Genomic DNA, 19992 nt, shown 5'->3' with positions numbered 1-19992 from the left:
TTTTGTTTCCCTTGCTTTAGGAGACAGATCCAAAAAAATATTGTTATAATTTATGTCAAGGTGTGTTCTGCATATGTTTTCTTCTAGAATTTTTATGGTTTCCCATCTGTCAGTTAAGTCTTTAAAACATTTTGAGTTTATTTTTGTACATGGTTTGAGGAAGTAGTCTAGCTTGATTCTTTTGCATGTAGCTGTCCAGTTTTCCCTACACCATTTATTAAAGAGGCTGTCTTTTCCCCATTGTATATTCTTGCCTCCTTTGTTGTAGACTAATTGACTATGTAAGTATGGGTTCATTTTTGGGCTCTCTGTTCTGTTCCATTGATCCATGGGTCTGTTTTTGTGCCAGTACCATACTGTTTTGATAACTGTAGCTTATTAGTATAGTTTGAAACCAGAGCATGTGATACCTCCCACTTTGTTTTTCTTTCTCAAGATTGTTTTGGCTATCCGGGATCTTTTGTGTTTCCATACAAATTTTAGAATTATGTGTTCTAGTTCTGTTAAAAACGCCATTGGTATTTTGATAGGGACTGCACTGAATTTGTAAATTGCCTTGGCTAGTATGGTCATTTTAACAAGATTAATTCTTCCAATCCATGAGCACAATATATCTTTCATTTGGTCTTCAGTTTCTTTCATCAATGTCTTATTGTTTTCCAAAGTATAGGTGTTTTACCTCCTTAGTTAGATTTATTCCTAGGTATTATATTCTTTTTGATGCAACTGTAAATGGGGTTGTTTTCTTAATGTCTCCAACAGTTCATTGTTAGTGTATAGAAACACTTTGTATCCTGCAGCTTTACTGAGCTCATTTATTAGTTCTAATAGATTTTTGATGGCATATTTAGAATTTTCAAAATATATTATCATCTGCAAACAGTGACAGTTTTACTTCTTTCTTTCCAATTTGGATTGCTTTTATTTCTTCTTCTTGTCTGATTTCTAAATTACTGATTCACTTGTCTTACTGGTAATTAGTCTGCTCATATTTTGTAATTCTTACTGATTCAGTTTTGGGAGAGTGCACATTTCTAGGAATTTGTCCATTTCTTCTAGGTTGTCCATTTTATTGGCATATAATAGGTTGTAGTAACCTCTATGGTCCTTTATATTTCTATGGTGTCAATTGTAACTTCTCCTTTTTCTTTTCTGATTTTATTGATTTGGGCCCTGTCTTCTTTTTTTCTTGATGAGTCTGGGTAAAAGTTTATCAATTTTTTTTTTATCTTTTCAAGAACCAGCTCTTAGTTTCATTGATCTTTTCTAATGTTTTTTAGGTCTCTATTTAATTTATTTCTGCTCTGATCTTTATTATTTCTTTCTTTCTACTAACTTTGGGTTTTGTTTGTTCTTATTTTTCTAGTTCCTTTAGGTATTGCTATACAATTCCCTCTTAGAGCTGATTTTGCTGCACCCCATAGATTTTGGATCATTGTGTTTCTATTTTCACTTGCCTCTAGGTATTTTTTAAATTTCCTCTTTGATTTTTTCAGTGACCCATTGGTTGTTTAGTAGCATATTGTTTATCCTCCATGTATTTGTGCTTTTTTGCATTTTTTTTTTCTTATAGTTGATTTCTAGTCTCATAGTGTTGTGGTAGGAGAAGATGTTTGATATGATTTCAATCTTCTTAAATTTATTGAGACTTGTTTAATCTGTTGATTAAGCCAGTGTTTCCCTGTTGATTTTCTGTCTGGATGATCTGTCCAGATATATCTGATAAGGGGTTAATATCCAAAATATACAAAGAACTCCAACAACTCAACATCAAAAATCAAACAACCTGATTTGAAAATGGGCAGAGGATCTGAATAGACATTCTCCAAAGAAGAGATACAGATGGCCAACAGATACACGAAAAGATGCTCAACATCACTAATCATCAGGGTGATGTAAATCAAAACCACAATGAAATATCACCTCACACCTGTCAGAATGGCTATTATCAAAAAGACAACAAATAACAAGTGTTGGCGAGGATGTGGAGAAAAGGGAACCATTGTGCACTGTTGACGGAAATGTAAAGTGGTGAAGCCACTATGGAAAACAGTGTGGAGTTTTCTCAAAGAATTAAAAATACAACAACCCTATGATCCAGCAATTCCACTTCCGGGTATTTTTCCAAAGAAAACAAAAACAGTAATTTGAAAAGATATATGCACCTGTAAGTTCATTGCAGCCTTATTCACAACAACCAAGATAAGGAAGCAACCTAAGTGCCCATGGACAGATGAATGGATAAAAAAGATATATATAATGGAATATTACCCAACCATAAAAAAGAATGAAATCTTGCCATTTGCAATAACATGGATGGACCTGGAGGGTACTATGCTATGTGAAATAAGTCAGGCAGAGAAAGACAAATACTGTATGATTTCACTTTTATGTGGAATCTAAAAAACAAAACAAATGAACAAACAAAACAGAAACAGTCATATACATGGAGAAGAAACAGGTGGCTGCCAGAGTGGGAGGGGATGGGGAGATGAGCAAGATAGGTGAGGGAGATTTAGAGGCATAAACTTCCAGTTACAAAATAAATAAGTCATGGGGATGAAATGTACAGTGTAAAACAAAAAAGTAATTACAGAAATCATAATACATATTTATATCCAGAATAGGTATATTAGTGTTATTTCTAAAGCTTTTTTATCATCTCCCCCACCCATATTCTTTGAAAATACATTGGTAAAAAATTAGAGATCAAAAGGGTGAAAGAGCTAATCAGTGCATGTGTGATTTCTCTCTAAACGTGTCTTCCGAGGTAGTAGCCCATTTTCCAACAAAGCAGACTTGCTGTTTCCCTTGGAAAGATTCCTTCCTCTTATTGTAAAATTTGCTTTTTGTTAATCTCACATTCAGTTATAATTATTGTTGTCTGTCTTTTCAGTGTTTATTCGTTGCCTCAATATTAAACAATGAAATTGTGCAATTTAGTAATCTTTGTTTAATTCCTTTTCTCATATTATGTTTATCCTTCTTATAAATGACTGAAATTATTTTCATATATGCGTCACGAGAAATACATTTCATTGAGCAACCTAGATGTGCAAGCTTCTTTACCTACTACTATTTCCTGTACAGACTTCGCAGATTGTCTATGAACAATCTATAAAAGTACTTCTATAAAAGTACCATTTCCACCTTCCTTCTAACATAATAGCTCTTGACCTATAACCTTAAAAGAACACAGAGTTGTAATATCAATGAGTTACTTATGAGACATAAATACATTTCCTATAAATTATACTTTAGGAAAAAATGCAGAGGGAGGGACTTCCCTGGTGGCACAGTGGTTAAGAATCCGCCTGCCAATGCAGGGGACACGGGTTCGAGCCCTGGTCTGGGAAGATCCCACATGCCGTAGAGCAACTAAGCCCGTGCGCCACAACTACTGAGCCTGCGCTCTAGAGCCCGCGAGCCGCAACTACTGAAGCCCGCGTGCCTAGAGCCTGTGCTCCGCAACAAGAGAAGCCACCACAATAAGAAGGCCATGCACCGCAATGAAGAGTAGCCCCCGCTCGCCGCAACTAGAGAAAAGCCGGCGTGCAGCAACGAAGACCCAATGCAGCCAAAAATTTTTAAAATAAATAAATGAATAAAATATTAAAGGATCTAGAACAGTGTGTGGCATTTGCATCATGTAAATATTAAAAAAAATGCAGAGGGAGAGAGGCTACAATTTTTTAAATGAAATAAGTGATGTTCAACATTTTCTCCTACAAAAAATACCATTAAAAAAAATCTTGGATCTTGTATTTTCACCATAGGACAATATCTTTGATGGTTCCTTTCCAGTAATGGTTAAGAGAATAGGCTTCAGAGTCAGGCCTCCAGGATTTGAATCCCAGCTCTGCCATTCACCAGCTGTGTAATCTTATACAAGTTATTAAGTCATTTACTCTCTTTGAGCCTGTCTATTTACAAAATGGGGGTAATAATAATATTTATTTCTTGGGTTGAGGAGGGGATAACAGAAAGCTCTTAGCATTGTGCCTAATAAAGTTCTTAAGGACAGTGCTTAGTTCAATCTATACTAATCATTGGCTTATTATTTTGACAAATATTTCAGTGTCTTTGTGGAAATCACCTAAATTTGTATAGTATTCAAAAGAAAAATTTAATGATGGAATTATTAAAATATGAAATAATCCCTTGGGGCTCTGCTGTCCCTCACAAATCATGCTAGTTTATAATGACGTCATAAGACTGTGCACTTGAATGATAACTTAGTCGATTTTCATTCTCAGCATTTAATATCCTGAAACTACCTCTTATTAACTACATTGACTAAATTTTTACTTTAGCTGATATTTCTTTGCTTGAAGAAGAGAAAGTTTAGATACAGTCTGAAGTCTTCAAGTGTTGGGGATATGGCTACCCGTTCCCCTTCCCACCTAAGTCAGAAGTTCAAAGAGGAAAAACATTTACGTGAATGTAAAATATTATAGTCCCAAATAATACCTTATGAACCTTTGGTTTCAACATATTGCATGGGATTATGTATTTAATGAAAATGTTGATGAAAAGTTCTTTCCTCTGTTAAAACTAGCAGAGACGTAGACCTCCTTTCATTTCTTTATGTTTGCTTTACGGCATCATTGTTCTTCCGTATCTCCTGGTTCAAGACTTGTCATCTTTGACTCATACCCTGTCAGTTTCACTTCCTGATGTCTGTCCAATCTGTTTCTTCCTGCCTATTCTCAATACTGCCACCTATTACCTTTGCCTCCTACACTGCCAGTTTCACCATTTCCAATCCATTTCATCTATTTCCAGGGAAAGACACCCCTGAGAAATCTCCAGAGACTCCTTATTGCCTCTGGAGTAATGTCTACACACCTTACCCTGGTTACTAGCAAGGCTTTCCAGGACTCCACTCACCTCCCATTCTCCCCTTTAAGTTGCCTACAGTTCAGCCGGTCGGCACTGCTCTGCTTACTTCCTCCAGTTACTGCTAGCTCATTTCCTCCACTGTAAGTTGTTCTTGTTTGACAAGCCTGTCTCCTTTTGGTCAGCTTTCCTACTTCATGCATGAAGAAACTGACTCTCAGGGGGATTAAGTGACTATGACAGCGCCTGTGGGGGGATACGAAACCAAGTTTCTCTGACTCAGACTCTTTACTCCTAGATACTTGTGCGTATTTCTTAGGAACAAGGATATTCTCTTATTTAGCCACAGTACAATTCTCAAACTCAGGAAACTTAACATCGATGTAGTATCATTATATATTATACAGGCCATATTCAAATTTCACCAATCATCCTTTATAGGAAAATTTCCCCATCCAGAATCCCATTCAGGATCAAATCTTGCCTTTCATTCTCATAATTCTTCAATCTTCTTTAACCTGGAATAGTACCTTAGCCTCGTTTTTTTTAAGTTTTTTTAAAATTAATTATTTATTCTTGGCTATGTTGGGTCTTCGTTGCTGCGTGCGGGGTTTCTCTAGTTGCCGCGAGCGGGGGCTACTCTTTGTTGTGGTGCGCAGGCTTCTCATTGCGGTGGCTTCTCTTGTTGCAGAGCACGGGCTATAGGCGCGTGGGCTTCAGTAGTTGTGGCTGGAGGTCTCTAGAGCGCAGGCTCAGTAGTTGTGGCGCACGGGCTTAGCTGCTCCCCAGCACATGGGATCTTCCTGGACCAGGGCTCGAACCCGTGTCCTCTGCATTGGCAGGCGGATTCTTAACCACTGCACCACCAGGGAAGTTGTTTGTTTTCAAGGCATTGACAGCTTTTAAAGAGTACAGGCCAGTTATTTGAAAATTTCCCTCAATGTGGCTTTTCCTGAGTGTTACCTCACGAACAGACTCAGGTTATGGATTTTTATCAGGAATATTACATAAGTGAAGTTGTATACTTCTTACTGCATCACATCACCAGGCACACGATGACAGCTGTCTCATTCCCGGCAATATTCACCTTTGACCACTTGGATAAGGTGGTGTGTGGCCCACTGTAAAGCCACCATTTTCCCCTTTGTGATCAATAAGCAATCTGTGGGGACATAGTCTGACTGTAAACAACCTTTTCCTCATCAAACTTTCACCCAGTGGTTTTAACATTCATTGATGTTTAATGACAGTGATCACTATGATAGTTGTAAAGTGATGATTTTTCTAACTCTTGTTTCGTCTACATTTATTACATGGCAGCCTAGTGGAAGGAGGATCTTTCCCTTCTTTCCCTCTATTACTTTTTAATCAGGAAAACAAAACAAACAAAAAACTTAAAGAACTGGATACCATTCTACCTGGCGTGTGGTTGGTCCCCCTTCCCCTTCAGCGAGCTGGGCCTAGCTGCTGAGACCCGGACCTTTACTCCTTTGCCTCCACTGCTCCCAGCCTTGTGGGTGATGGGCATCGGCCACACAAACTGACTAACTTACTACTTTGTTGTGCAATTGGTTGCTCCAGATATTCTAAAATGACACCCCAGTCTCTACAGCTTGGGAGGAAAATGCTTTTGTGTCTCCATCTCTACGCTATCTTTATGCTTCATCTGTGGAACACAAAAACATTTGTTCCAAAGCCTCCCAAATTAAATGTGCTGAAAGCCGGGGGGGGGGGGGGGGGGGGGGGGGTTTAAACTGTAGATTGCTGGGGTCCTGCTCCAGAGGGTCCGATTTAGTAGATCTGGGTTAGGGCCCAGGGATCAGGTGGTCTGCGGATCAAACCTTGAGAAACATCACCCTCAAAATGATGGTGGGCAAGTCTCCCTTCCTGGAGAAGTCGGCGCCACAGGCAACTCCCAAAGGGCCCGCTCATAAAAGGCTGGGGGAACAAAAGAGGGCGTTCATCCTTCCTCGCCCCATCAGCCTTCAGAAACCTACATTCGGCTGATGCCACTCGGGCGCGGGGACCCAGGTGCTGGGGTGAAGACGGAAGCGGAGAGTTCCCAGAAAAGAGACCCTCCCTTGGAGCAGGGCGGGCTGGCTCGCGCACAGCGGGACGGAGTGGGGCGGCTCCCCCCTGCCCCGGTCCGGCCGAGCCGGGGAGCCCCATCGCCAGCCCGCCCCGCACCCCGCCGCGCGCCGGCTGAGTGCTTAGTCACCGTGAGGCTGCGCCGGCCCCGCGCGCCCCCCTCCTTCCCCGGGCCCGCCCACGGGCCGCACCCCCGCGGCGCGCACTTCCGCATGCATGGCCCTGCCGGCCCGGACTCTGAGCGCGAGCGCGGGGCTCGGCTGGCGGCAGGCGGCGCGCACCTTCCCCGGCTACGCGCCACCTCGGGCCCGGGCCGCCCGCGCCCTCTCCCGCGCCATGGCGTGCAGGCAGGAGCCGCAGCCTTCGTGCCCGCCGCCCGCCGCCGGCGTCGCGGCCTGCTACGACTACCTGGTGATCGGAGGCGGCTCGGGCGGGTTGGCCAGCGCGCGCCGGGCGGCCGAGCTGGGCGCCCGGGCCGCCGTGGTGGAGAGCCACAAGCTGGGCGGCACTTGCGTGAGTACCCGCTCGCTCCCGGCGCTCCTCTTCACGCCTGGGTTCCTGCAGCGCCGCGTCCCGCCGCCCCGCTTTGTCTCAGCCTCTCTCTGCAGGAACAGCCTGTGCTCTTGCCTAGTGCGACCTCCCCCCGCCTCCCCGAGGATGGGCCCCCAGCGCTGCGCTGTCCGCTTTCCCACGCGGGTCGGAGTCAGGATCCCAGCGGGGTTTGATGAGAGAAGTGTAAAGGGGCTTTTCCGCGGCCCCCGAAGCTGTGCCTGCGTCTGTTCCAGCGCAGGTATCATAATAACGCTGGCCGGAGTTGGTGAAATCTAACATAACTTTCCTGCATCCTCACTCCTCAAGGTGGAAGGGTATCGTATTCCCTGCTCGATCTCATCACCAGATCCATGAAACATAAAACTGCATCTAGAATAGTTGCAGCTGGTCTGAGTCTTTGTGGGGAGAGGGGAAGGGAGGATGGAGCCCGTGTCACTGAATGAGGATCCCGGTCCTCTCCCTTCAGTTTCAAGGGCAGAATGATTTACAGCAGCGGTTCTCACTTTTGGCTGCACATTTGAATCACCTGAGGAGTTGAAAAAATTCTGCTGCCTGGGTGCAGCCTCGGCTTTGGGTGATTCTTAATTGCAGCCAAGGTTGAGAATCACCAACTACAGTTGACATTGACGTAGGATTTATTGTTAAATGACTTTACAGACCTTTTGTTTTGTTTTGGAGGGATTTTAAAACTACCTCCCCCCAAAAGAGGGTTGTAAATCCTGCGATTGAGAAACTATTACTTTAAAAAATAAGTTTAGTTCCCAAGTTACTGGCGTGGGCTCTTCTGTCACAATACTTGGGCGAGGTACTTGCTGTTAGTATTAAAATGTTGTATCCGAGTGTAACCTGGGCTTGGGCATGGAGTTCTCGAAGTTCCTTTGGAGAGGGATGCTTAAATTACACTACACTGGGAACTCCTTAAGGGCAGAAGTGGGTTCATATGTTTGCAAGCTCTTATCACCTTAACAGAGAGCTTGCTCAATAACCGTATGTGAATGAAACTCAAAATTAACAGCTGTGAAAGGGCTTTCTCCAGTGTCCCGTGCTCACTTTTTAAGTTCAGAACGGAACGAGGAAAGGAAAAATCCCTGTTAATTATCAGCTTGCACCTTGACACCTTAGTCTAGACAGACTCTTAGGAGAAGCCTGGCTGTGCAGAAAGCAGATGGAGGGGTGTCACTAAGAGGTCCCCCGGACAACTGGTGACATCACTTGATAACTGCTCATCTTTGTCCCCCTCTACTTCTCTGTTTTCCTCCTTCGCCATGTGTGTCATAATCAGCTTGTGTCATCCTTCATCGTTGCCTGGTTCCACTGGTATTAATCAAGAAGGGGCTGACCCCATTTTTAGGTTCCTGTTAGAAACGTGAATGCTTTAAGAGATCAACTACTTCCGAGAACAAGTAAAGGACAGCTTAGGAGTCAACCATTTACTGCTTCCTTATAGAGTGCCTGGCCTTGCTTATCTCATTATGCTGCAGCAACTTTTATTTTTTAGTAAGCATTGATCTCTTGGGGTAAATCCCCTATTTAATATTTTTATTACATTCCATTTGGGCTCTTCTCAAACTGCCTTTTGGTTTTGAAATTCAAGGAAGGATGTAGTATGCCTTAGAATATCAGAGAAGATAAAACCAACTGATGAGACCTGTTTAGATTTGTCTCAGGACTCTAGTTGTCTGGGTTATCCACAGGTGCATTAATAAACTTCTTAGTGCAGTGATTTCCAAACAGGTGTTAGGGAAAATTGAGGCGCTCTGAAGCACATTTCATTTGTTCCTGTCTTCACTTCTCCTCCTAATCTAAGTGCTAAGTATTTGGATTGGGGCTGGTTGAGATAAAAGGGTAGATACCAATATTTGTAAGACAAAGGTCCCTTCCCTCAAGGAATTTGCGATAAGGTGGGGAAGCAAAATGTAGACAGTCAACCCCAGAATGAGGGGGGTCTATGTTAATTGCTGTTATGGTAGTTGAGAGACGAGTGTAATTATCACTTCTGCTTGGGCACATTGGATAGTTTTGGGACAGAGATAGTATCTTTGTGACCTTGAACTGGATGAATATTTTTTGACAGGGTAGGTCAGGGGCAGAGGCACAGAAGCAAGGTATGTTGTGTAATCAAATTTGACTGGAGCAGAGGGCATCTCCTATAAAGCTGATGGGCAGGTGGTAGTAAAAAGGTAGGGTTTCTGGAAGCACAGTGAACTGTGGAAGGGTTCTGAGCAGGAGAGTGACACGATAAAAGTGGCTTTGTACTCGAGATACTATTGAGAGATGTCCCTTGGGAAAGTCAGATGGAAGTTTCTTTACTATTGACTCTCCAACCGGGTTTTTTTTTTTTTCCTAAATGTTAATTAATGTATGTTAATTCTAAAGCTTGGTAAAATTTTTAAGTTGCCGTGGATAAATTCCCACAGGAGTTTCAAATTAAAGCCTCAAGGTGGCGGTTATTTCCAGGGAGTGGGATTATGTTTTGTTTTTAACTGTTTCATTATTTGCTCATTTATTAATATGCCAGGTATATAGGTACTTTTTTAGATGCTGGGGTCACAGCAACGAAGCTAAAAGATAAAAATCCCCATCCTCATGGAGCTCACATTGTAGTTGTTATCTGTAGTTTCTAAATTTTCCATGCAGTTTTTTTAACAAATAAAAAAAATACAAGTTTTTGTTCTTAGCCTTCCTCCATGAAAACTTAGACTCATGGACTGATGGAGTTGGAAGTGATTTTGGAGATCTACTAATCCAGTCTGACTATAGTTGTTTTTTGTTTGTTTGTTTTTTTAATGGGAAGCACTTACATAAGCTTGCTGACTTAATTTTTTTTAGAAAAATTCTTCTATCACTATCATTTTTATCAAGGACGATTTTTTGATTAAAAGTAGGAAGCTTATAATTTCAAGTAAGGGACAGCCCTTTATTTATTTATTTAACTCTTTTTTGCGGGGGGTGGGGCTGCCACACGGCTTGCAGGATCTTAGTTCCTCCACCAGGATCAAACCCGTGTCCCCTGCAGTGGAAGCAGAGTCCTAACCACTGGACTGCCAGGGAAGTCCCGACTGTCCTTTAAATTGAATACTTTTAGCTTTATAAAAACGGAGCATGGGCCCCATTGCTTTCATTTCATTAAGGATCCAGCTTACACAAATCCGTATAGGAATTTAGAAGCATTGTTCCAGCCCAGGACCCTCACTTTTACCAAGGAGCAAATTGAATGTCAATTAAAAAGTGGTTGAAAACAAACCAAGTGTAGAATAACCTATGGAATTAGCATAGGTTATTAGCTATGCTAATTAGCAGCCAAACCATGGCTTCTGTGTAATTGTGTGGAGTAATTTATGATTTGGTGAACATTTTTAAGCATTCTTCTCAGCTACAGGGGAGGAACCTTCTTACTTCTGCCTCTTAGGAAACAGTCATTATTTACTTTAAAAGCACTTATCTACTAGGTGGGTCTCCACTTCAGAGCTCCTGATCTAGTAGGTCTGGAGTGAAGCCCCAGCAGGTGTATTTTTAAAGAGCCCCATTCTGATTCTGGTGTACCTGAGCCCGACTCAGCGCTGGGGGTTTCATGGGGAGCAGGAATTGTGCGAAGACTTTAACCCTATGGAAGCATTAGAATGAATCTGGAGAACCCTGCATAGTTGTGGGGATCAGATGATAATGAGTTTGGTCCTAGAGTCATTTCCTGGTTTCATAATTTCACGCTTCTGGAGTAAGAGCCTTCCATGGGTGTCTATATGGTGTGACTGTTTGCCTTGATCTCCTGACTCCTCCTCAGTTTTCCTTTTCCTGGATGCTTTTTTTTTTTTCTCTTCTGTGATACAATGGAGTAGGCCCCTTCCGAGGAAACGGGTATTTTCAAGATGAGTGACCTGTGTTGGTGTACCTGAGAGTTCACTTTTCTTTGATGGAATTTATCACTTTAAACTGTTAAGAAACTCAGGTGTGAAATGACTTTGCTCTGTATTGTGGTAGGGGAGGAAAAACTTTCTCTCTTCCCATTTATGTTCAGTAGCTGGGGCCTGCAAATTAAACAGAGAATGGACAGATTATGGGAGAAAAGGTTTATTTCATATGCGCACATGAGTGTCACAGAAAAGAAGTGGGGAAAAATAGGAACTCTGAGGCCTGGGAGCTTAATGCCAACTTAACAAAGGGTGACAAATTGTGGAAAAGTGACTAGACAAAGGAAAGGGGGTTTGGGCTTCTAGAGGCGGTAAATTGTGGGAAGGTAAATATATGGGGGGAAACTAATGTAAGATAAGGGTTACTTTAATAAGGTTTTTTTGTGCAGATTCATCTCAGTGCTACCTTTCCATCTCCAGTGATAAGGGTTTTTCTGCTGCTGGTACAGGATAAGGGTGGGAAACACCTTCATAAAGGGAAGTTTAAGCTTTGCTTTTAGGTAGAAAGGGGGAGAGCAGAGTTCCTCCTGTGTCTGCTGTGTCTTAATTGTCTTCACCTCAGAATAATTTTTATGTCAAAGGAGCATGTTTTGGGGTGGCATATTCTGATCCCCTCAAGTTCAGAGTGAAATAAGCAATGAGAGCCAGTACTGCTACTAAACTTCTGATGGGTAAACTAGGTTAAGAGGCAGGTGTAGCTCTAATAACATTCCACTCTTTTTTTTTTTTTTTTGGCCACACCGCATGCAGCATGTGGGATCTTAGTTCTCCGACCAGGGGTCAAACCTGCGCTCCATGCAGTGGAAGCATGGAGTCTTAACCACTGGACTGCCAGGGAAGTCCCCGACATGATTCCACTCTTAAATTACTCTTTATTTTTCTGGATCAGGCAAAAAATTATAATAGTATTAGGTTAGGCATTAAAAAAGGGAAACTGAAAGAAATCACCTGTTTTTCTAGGATTCAATTAAAAATAATCTTTTATTGCCTACTGCGATTAAGTAATTTCTGAGAGCAGAAAAATACATGAGTTAATTTTCAAGTTCAGTTTTTGGGAGTCTCCAAAAAGGTAAATATAGGCATAACTCATAGCACTTTGCAGATTCTGCTTTTTTTTTTTTTTTTTACAGACTGCAGGTTTGCGGCAACCCTGCGGTGAGCACATCTGTTGGCACCTTTTTTTTTTTTTTTTTAATTTATTTATTTATTTATCTTTGGCTGTTTTGGGTCTTCGTTTCTGTGCGAGGGCTTTCTCCAGTTGCGGCGAGCGGGCGGGGGTCACTCTTCATCGCGGTGCGCGGGCCTCTCACTGTCGCGGCCTCTCCCGTTGCGGAGCACAGGCTCCAGTCGCGCAGGCTCAGTAGTTGTGGCTCACGGGCTTAGTTGCTCCGCAGCATGTGGGATCTTCCCAGACCAGGGCTCGAACCCGTGTCCCCTGCATTGGCAGGCAGATTCTTAACCACTGCGCCACCAGGGAAGCCTTTTTGGCACCATTTTTGCAACAGTATTTGCTCATTCGTGTCTCTTTGTCACATTTTTCTAATTCTTGCAATATTTCAAACTTTTTCTTCATCATTATATCTGTTATGGTGATCTGTGATCAGCGATCTTTCATGTTACTACTACGACTTGCTGAAGATTCAGATGATGGTTAGCATTTTTTAGCAATAAAGTGTTTTCTTAATTAAGTTACGTGCATTTTTTTTTTTTTAGACAATGCTATTACACACTTAGACTACGGTGTAGTGTAAACATAACTTTTTTTTTTAAAACACAATATTATTATTTTTAATGAGTTTTTTTAAATTTATTTATTTGTTTGTTTATTTATTTATTCTTGGCTGCGTTGGGTCTTCGTTGCTGCGCGCGGGCTTTCTCTAGTTGCAGCGAGCGGGGGCTACTCTTCGTTGCGATGCGTGAGCTTCTCATTGCGGTGGCTTCTCTTGTTGCAGAGCACGGGCTGTAGGCTCGCGGGCTTCAGTAGTTGTGGTGCATGGGCTCAGTAGTTGTGGCTTGCAGGCTCTAGAGCACAGGCTCAGTAGTTGTGGTGCACGGGCTTAGTTGCTCCGTGGCATGTGGGATCTTCCCGGACCAGGGCTTGAACCCGTGTCCCCTCCATTGGCAGGCGGATTCTTAACCGCTGCGCCACCAGGGAAGTCCCTAAACATAACTTTTATATGCACTGGTAAACCAAAAAAACTGTGTGACTCCTACAATATTCACTTTATTTCGGTGGTCTGGAACTGAATCTACAATATCTCCAAGGTCTGCCGGTATAATGCTTCTCGTGATCGAGTGCAAACCAAGAAGAAATGCACAGATGGCCCAAAGCCAAGATGAATTAGAGCCTTCTGGGGTCTTTGTCTCTGCTATTCAGGGCGGTTCATTTCTCTGCCCATGCAGATATGGGAAGAGTCAGCTTGAGGAAAAAGTTCTTTCTGACTTACTATTCCCTTTGCCCCAGGCCTGTAGGAGCATGTGTTCCAGTGTTCTTTCTGACTGTACTGATTCTGTGGTAAAGACTGACCCACTTCTTGTGGTATAGGCGTACAGTTCTTACTAATAAGGACTGATCACCAGACAAAACCTTTTTTTTTTAAATTGCAGTATAATCGACATATAACATTGTATTACTTTGAGGTATACAACATAATGATTCGATATTTGTATATATTGGGAAATGATCACCACCTTAAATGTAGTTAACATCTGCCACCATACATAGTTACGAGTTTTTCTTGTGATGAAAACTTTTAAGATCTACCCTCTTAGCAGCTTTTATGGACAGCTACATGTAAAAGAATGAAATTAGAACACTCCCTAACACCATACACAAAAATAAACTCCAAATGGATTAAAGACCTAAATGTAAGACCAGACACTATAAAACTCTTAGAGGAAAACATAGGAAGAACACTCTTTGACATAAACCACAGCACGATCTTTTTTGACCCACTTCCTAGAGTAATGGAAATAAAAACAAAAATAAACAAATAGGACTTAATTAAACTTAAAAGCTTTTGCACAGCAAAGGAAGCCATAAACAAGACAAAAAGACAACCCTCAGAATGGAAGAAAATATTTGCAAATGAAACAACAGACAAAGGATTAATCTCCAAAATATACAAACAGCTCATAGAGCTCAATATCAAAAAAACAAACAATCCAATGAAAAAATGGGCAGAAGACTGAAATAGACATTTCACCAAGGAAGACATACAGATGGCCAAGAGGCACATGAAAAGATGCTCAACATCACTAATGATTAGAGAAATGCAGAACTACAATGAGGTATCACCTCACACCATCAGAATAGCTATTATCAAAAAATCTAGAAACAATAAATGCTGGAAAGGGTGTGGTGAAAAGGGAAACTTCCTGCACTATTGGTGGGAATGTAAATTGATACAGCCACTATGGAGAACAGTATGGAGGTTCCTTAAAAAACTAAAAATAGAACTACCATATGACCCAGCAATCCCACTACTGGGCATATACCCAGAGAAAACCATCTTTCAAAAAGAGTCATGTACCAAAATGTTCATTGCATCTCTATTTACGATAGCCAGGACATGGAACCAACCTAAATGTCCATCAACAGATGAATGGATAAAGCAGATGTGGTACATATATACAATGGAATGTTACTCAGCTGTAAAAAGAAACGAAACTGAGTTATTTGTAGTGAGGTGGATGGACCTAGAGTCTGTCATACAGAGTGAAGTAAGTCAGAAAGAGAAAAACAAATACCGTATTCTAACGCATATATATGGAATCTAAAAAAAAAAGAAAAAAACTGGGGCTGATGAACCTAGTTGCAGGGCAGGAATAAAGATGTAGACATAGAGAATGGACTTGAGGACACGAGGTGGGAGGGGGAAGCTGGGACGAAGTGAGAGTAGCATCGACATATATACACTACCAAATGTAAAATAGTTGGATGGTGGGAAGCAGCAGCATAGCACAGGGAGATCGGCTCGGCTCGGTGCTTTGCGATGACCTAGAAGGGTGGGATAGGGAGGGTGGGAGGGAGGGTTAAGAGGGAGGGGATATGGGGACATATGTATGCATATGGCTGATTCACTTTGGTGTACAACAGAAACTAATGCAGTATTGTGAAGCAATTATACTCCAATAAAGATCTATTAAAAAAAAATAGTGACAAGCAGTGTAAACTGCAAAGTCTTGGTATAATGATTTTCTTTTGTTAAGTGAACATTTTTGCTTGCACATAAACTATTTTTATGAATTTGAATCTTTATTATTGAAATTTAGTGTCTTATTTTTTCATTTTAAAATTTTTATATCATTTAAAAAATTACTTTCCATTTACAGTTATTACAAAATATTGGCTCTATTCCCCATGTTGTACAATACATCCTTGAGCCTATCTTACACCCAATAGTTTGTACCTCCCACTCCCCTACCCCTATGTTCCCCCTCTCTCCCTCCCCACTGATAACTACTAGTTTGTTCTCTATACCTATGAGTCTGCTTCTTTTTTGTTGTATTCATTAGTTTGTTGTAATTCTTAGATTCCACATATAAGTGATATCATACAATAAAAAAATATATATATGCAATACAGTGTTAATAACAATAGTCACCATGCTGTACATTACATCCCCGTGACTTGTTTGTTTTATAACTGGAAGTTTGTACCTAGCAAAAGCCTTCTTGATCATTAATGTCACTGTGAGCTGTGCTGTACACACCAGTTAGAGAGGCCAGCAGGAGGAGCGGGGGCTTTGGAAGAGACCTGATGAGAAACAGGCCACTTGGTAGGTTGTTTGTATTCATCTAGGCTGAAAACAATTACTCAGCAACATGTGAATCAGAAACTAACTTGGAGGTGATAGCGTGTACTTTGATATTATAGTGTCTGTATCCCCAGTAGACTGAACATGCTTTTGTTTTTTTTTTTTTTTTAATGGTAAGAATACTTAACTCGAAATCTACCCTGTTAACAAATTTTGAAGCGTACAGTGTCGTTGACCGTAGGGACAACGTTGTACAGCAGATCTCTAGAACTTACTCATCCTGCTTACCTGAGATTTGGGGCCCATTGATTAGTAAATCCCCGTTGCCTTCTCCCACTCCCCACCCCCCAGTCCCTGGCAACCACTGTTCCACTGTTTGATCCTATGAATTTGACTATTTTAGATACCTCATAGAAGTGGAATCATGCAATATCTGTCTTTCTGTGACTGGCTTATTTCACTTATTTTAGTATGCTGTTCCAAGGTCGAACATGCATTTTTATTTTATTTTTTATTTTTTTAATGTTTTTTGACAGTATAATGGTTTTATTCATAAAGTTCAATATAGTATTTTAAGGGAATGTCATTTGGTGTTAAAACATCCTTTCTTATGTGAAATGAGCATGATAGTAAAGAGTTGTATGGTTTTGTTTTTTTTTTAAACTGACTTTTTTGGTTTATTTATTTATTTTTGACTGTGTTGGGTCTTCGTTTCTGTGCGAGGGCTTTCTCTAGTTGCGGCAAGTGGGGGCCACTCTTCATCACGGTGCGCGGGCCTCTCACTGTCGCGGCCTCTCTTGTGGCGGAGCACAGGCTCCAGACGCGCAGGCTCAGTAATTGTGGCTCACGGGCCCAGTTGCTCCGCAGCATGTGGGATCTTCCCAGACCAGGGCTCGAACCCGTGTCCCCTGCATTGGCAGGCAGATTCTCAACCACTGCACCACCAGGGAAGCCCAAGAGTTGTATGTTTTAAAGTAGGTATTAGCAAAGTAAAAAGTTGATAGCCTGTGTCAGTCTGCTGATATTTTGTTCATAAATCTAAAAGTCTGAACAAAGATGAGCAGACAAGAGTGGATGTCTTTTATGGGTTTGACTTGGAAGGAAAACTGTGCTGGGGAACTGAGACTATCATTATCGTAATGATTGTCGTGATTTTCATTCCTTTTGTTCCTCATAATACAGGAGCAGCATTAAATAAAGACTGTTTTCAGAAATGTTTGGGGATTACAGAACCAAGTTCACCTGAATGTGCTAAACCACATATACTTCATGTACTACCGCAGCTTCAAAAATGTTTTTCATTTTTTCTCCGTAATACTGGCTCATTGTAAAAAGTTAATATAGAAGTGAAAGTCCCTTCTATTTGAACGTGCATTTTTTTTTAAAAAATATTTATTTATTTATTTATGGCTGTGTTGGGTCTTCGTTTCTGTGCGAGGGCTTTCTCTAGTTGCGGCAAGCGGGGGCCACTCTTCATCGCGGTGCGCGGGCCTCTCACCACCGCGGCCTCTCTTGTTGCGGAGCACAGGCTCCAGACGCGCAGGCTCAGTAGTTGTGGCTCACGGGCCCAGCTGCTCCGCGGCATGTGGGATCTTCCCAGACCAGGGCTCGAACCCGTGTCCCCTGCATTGGCAGGCAGACTCTCAACCACTGCGCCACCAGGGAAGCCCCTGAACGTGCATTTTTAAATGGACATTTACTAAAAGGAGATCTCAGTTTAAGGAACCCTGCCATTAGTTCCTTCAGTATTGACAAGGATCCCTCAAAACCAGAAAAGAATCCTAATTTGTTTCCTGGGTTGAGAGTGTCATAAAATGCGGCACGCCTGTGTTCATAAATGCCAAAGAAAGGAGTGATCAGAAAGGGTAGGGTTAGTTCAAGCAGGCAAATCCTATTATTGAAATTTGTCTTTTGATTTACCTTTTTTTTTTTTGAATTTTTGAATTTTATTTATTTTTTTATACAGCAAGTTCTTATTAGTTATCCATTTTATACGTATGTGTGTATATATGTGATTTACCTTATTGATTGTTTAATCTTTTGCATCAGTCTTAGTAATACTGCTTTGCCGTCTGCCTCAGAACCCACTAAATCTGCAGGGCCAGAAAAAGAAAGACTTCCTCTTAATCCCTCAGAGTTCCTGTTTCTTTGCGGAAGGTACCTTGAACAAGTAGCAACAGAGAATTTTTCTGGTAGAGTGGAATTTTACGGAAATTCTAATGACCTTCCGCATTTGTAAGTGGATTTCAAACAGTCATAATTAATAACCATTTATTCACTGGGTGTTGCAACATGAGATATTAAATAGGATACGGGATCCCAGATCCTTTTTCTTTTGAGGGGGGGAAGCAAGAGATATGGGGCCAGATATCACTCAGTGGGTGTCAGGTGGTAGAGAAAACTGACCCTCCAGAGCTGTGTCAGAACTGACTCTCTTGTAGCTGTGTCTGGGTCTCCCCGGATGCCCCAGAGTAACAGTTCACTGAAGCTTGATCCCTGGGACTGGAGATTTCACATTCATCTGAAGTTCTGCTGAAATAAGAATTGAACCAAAAGAATTTTAGTTCTGGGCTTCCCTGGTGGCACAGTGGTTGAGAGTCTGCCTGCCAATGCAGGGGACACGGGTTCGAGCCCTGGTCTGGGAAGATCCCACATGCCGTGGAGCAACTGGGCCCGTGAGCCACAATTACTGAGCCTGCGCGTCTGGAGCCTGTGCTCCTCGACGGGAGAGGCCGCGATAGTGAGAGGCCCGCGCACCGCGATGAAGAGTGGCCCCCGCTTGCCACAACTAGAGAAAGCCCTCGCACAGAAACGAAGACCCAACACAGCATAAATAAATAAATAAATAAATAAAATTTATAAAAAAAAAAAAAAGAATTTTAGTTCTAACATTTGAATACCTCTTGTATCAGTTCATTTTCTTACTTTAGATTCTGCCTTACACATAATACTTTCTCCTTTCTTTCTTTCTCCCTTCCTTCCTTCCTTTTTCTTTCTTTCTTTCTTTTTTTTTTTTTTTTTTTTTTTTTTTTTTTTTTCTTTCTCTCTCCCTCCCTCTCTCTCCCTCCCTCCCTCCCTCCCTCCCTTCCTCTCTCTCTCTCCCCTTCCTTCCTTGCTCCCTCCCTCTTTCTTTCTCTCTTTTTCAAGGTAGATGCCTTACTGGGCTAACCTTTATCTGAAATTTGAAGGTAAAGACATGGATGTTGAATGTTTAATATGTGCCAGAGTGTGATATTGGATTTATAATAAGAAATATGTATTTGGTCTTTGTCCCCATTTCTAGCACAGAGTTCCTGGAACCCTTGGAATTTACTACGTGCTGAGTGGTAAGGGTGTCTGGATATTGAACCACACCTGAGTTTGTGTTAATGAGGTGTCTTCTGGAAAGAGTATAAAATGGGGGCTGGTTGGTAGAGGAGCCAGCCATGTGATAGAGGGTTGGAACGTCAGCCTTAACCCCCTGCCCTTGGGAAGGCGAGGACAAGGGTCTGGAGGTTGACTGCCACCAGTGTCCAGTGATTTAGTCAGCCGTGCCTATGTAACGAAGCCTTCATAGAAAACAAAAAGGACAGAGTTCAGAGAGCTTCTGGGTTGGTGAGCACATGGGGTTTGGGGAGAGTGACGTGTATGCCCAGAGAGGACACGGAAGTGCCACACCCCTTCCCAGGTACCTTGCCCTGTACGTCTCTTCCATTGGGCTGTTCCTGAGTTACATTATAGCTTTTTATGATAAACTGGTGATCTAGTAAGTAAAATGTTTCATCACATGTTTCTCTGAGTTCTGTGAGCCACTCGAGCACATTAATCAAGCCCAAGAAAGGGGAAGGGGTCTTTGGAACCTTGGG

The 19992-nt window shown here is 41.9% G+C and overlaps 1 protein-coding gene across 1 annotated transcript in view; it reads left to right on the top strand.

Annotated features, from left to right (window-relative positions):
- The first annotated feature begins 7128 nt into the window (after positions 1 to 7128).
- GSR (glutathione-disulfide reductase) overlaps positions 7129 to 19992 on the top strand; it is a 48817-nt gene continuing 35953 nt past the window's right edge. Inside the window, exon 1 of the mRNA XM_036838805.1 lies at positions 7129 to 7440. Within this exon, the coding sequence (XP_036694700.1) occupies positions 7144 to 7440 (297 nt within the window). The 5' untranslated portion in view covers positions 7129 to 7143. The remainder of the gene's footprint in view (positions 7441 to 19992) is intronic.

Source organism: Balaenoptera musculus, chromosome 21 (assembly GCF_009873245.2).
Source record: "Balaenoptera musculus isolate JJ_BM4_2016_0621 chromosome 21, mBalMus1.pri.v3, whole genome shotgun sequence".
Lineage (NCBI taxonomy): Eukaryota > Metazoa > Chordata > Mammalia > Artiodactyla > Balaenopteridae > Balaenoptera > Balaenoptera musculus.
The sequence above is the reverse complement of the archived record's forward strand: the minus strand, read 5'-3'. Positions and strand labels throughout refer to the sequence as shown.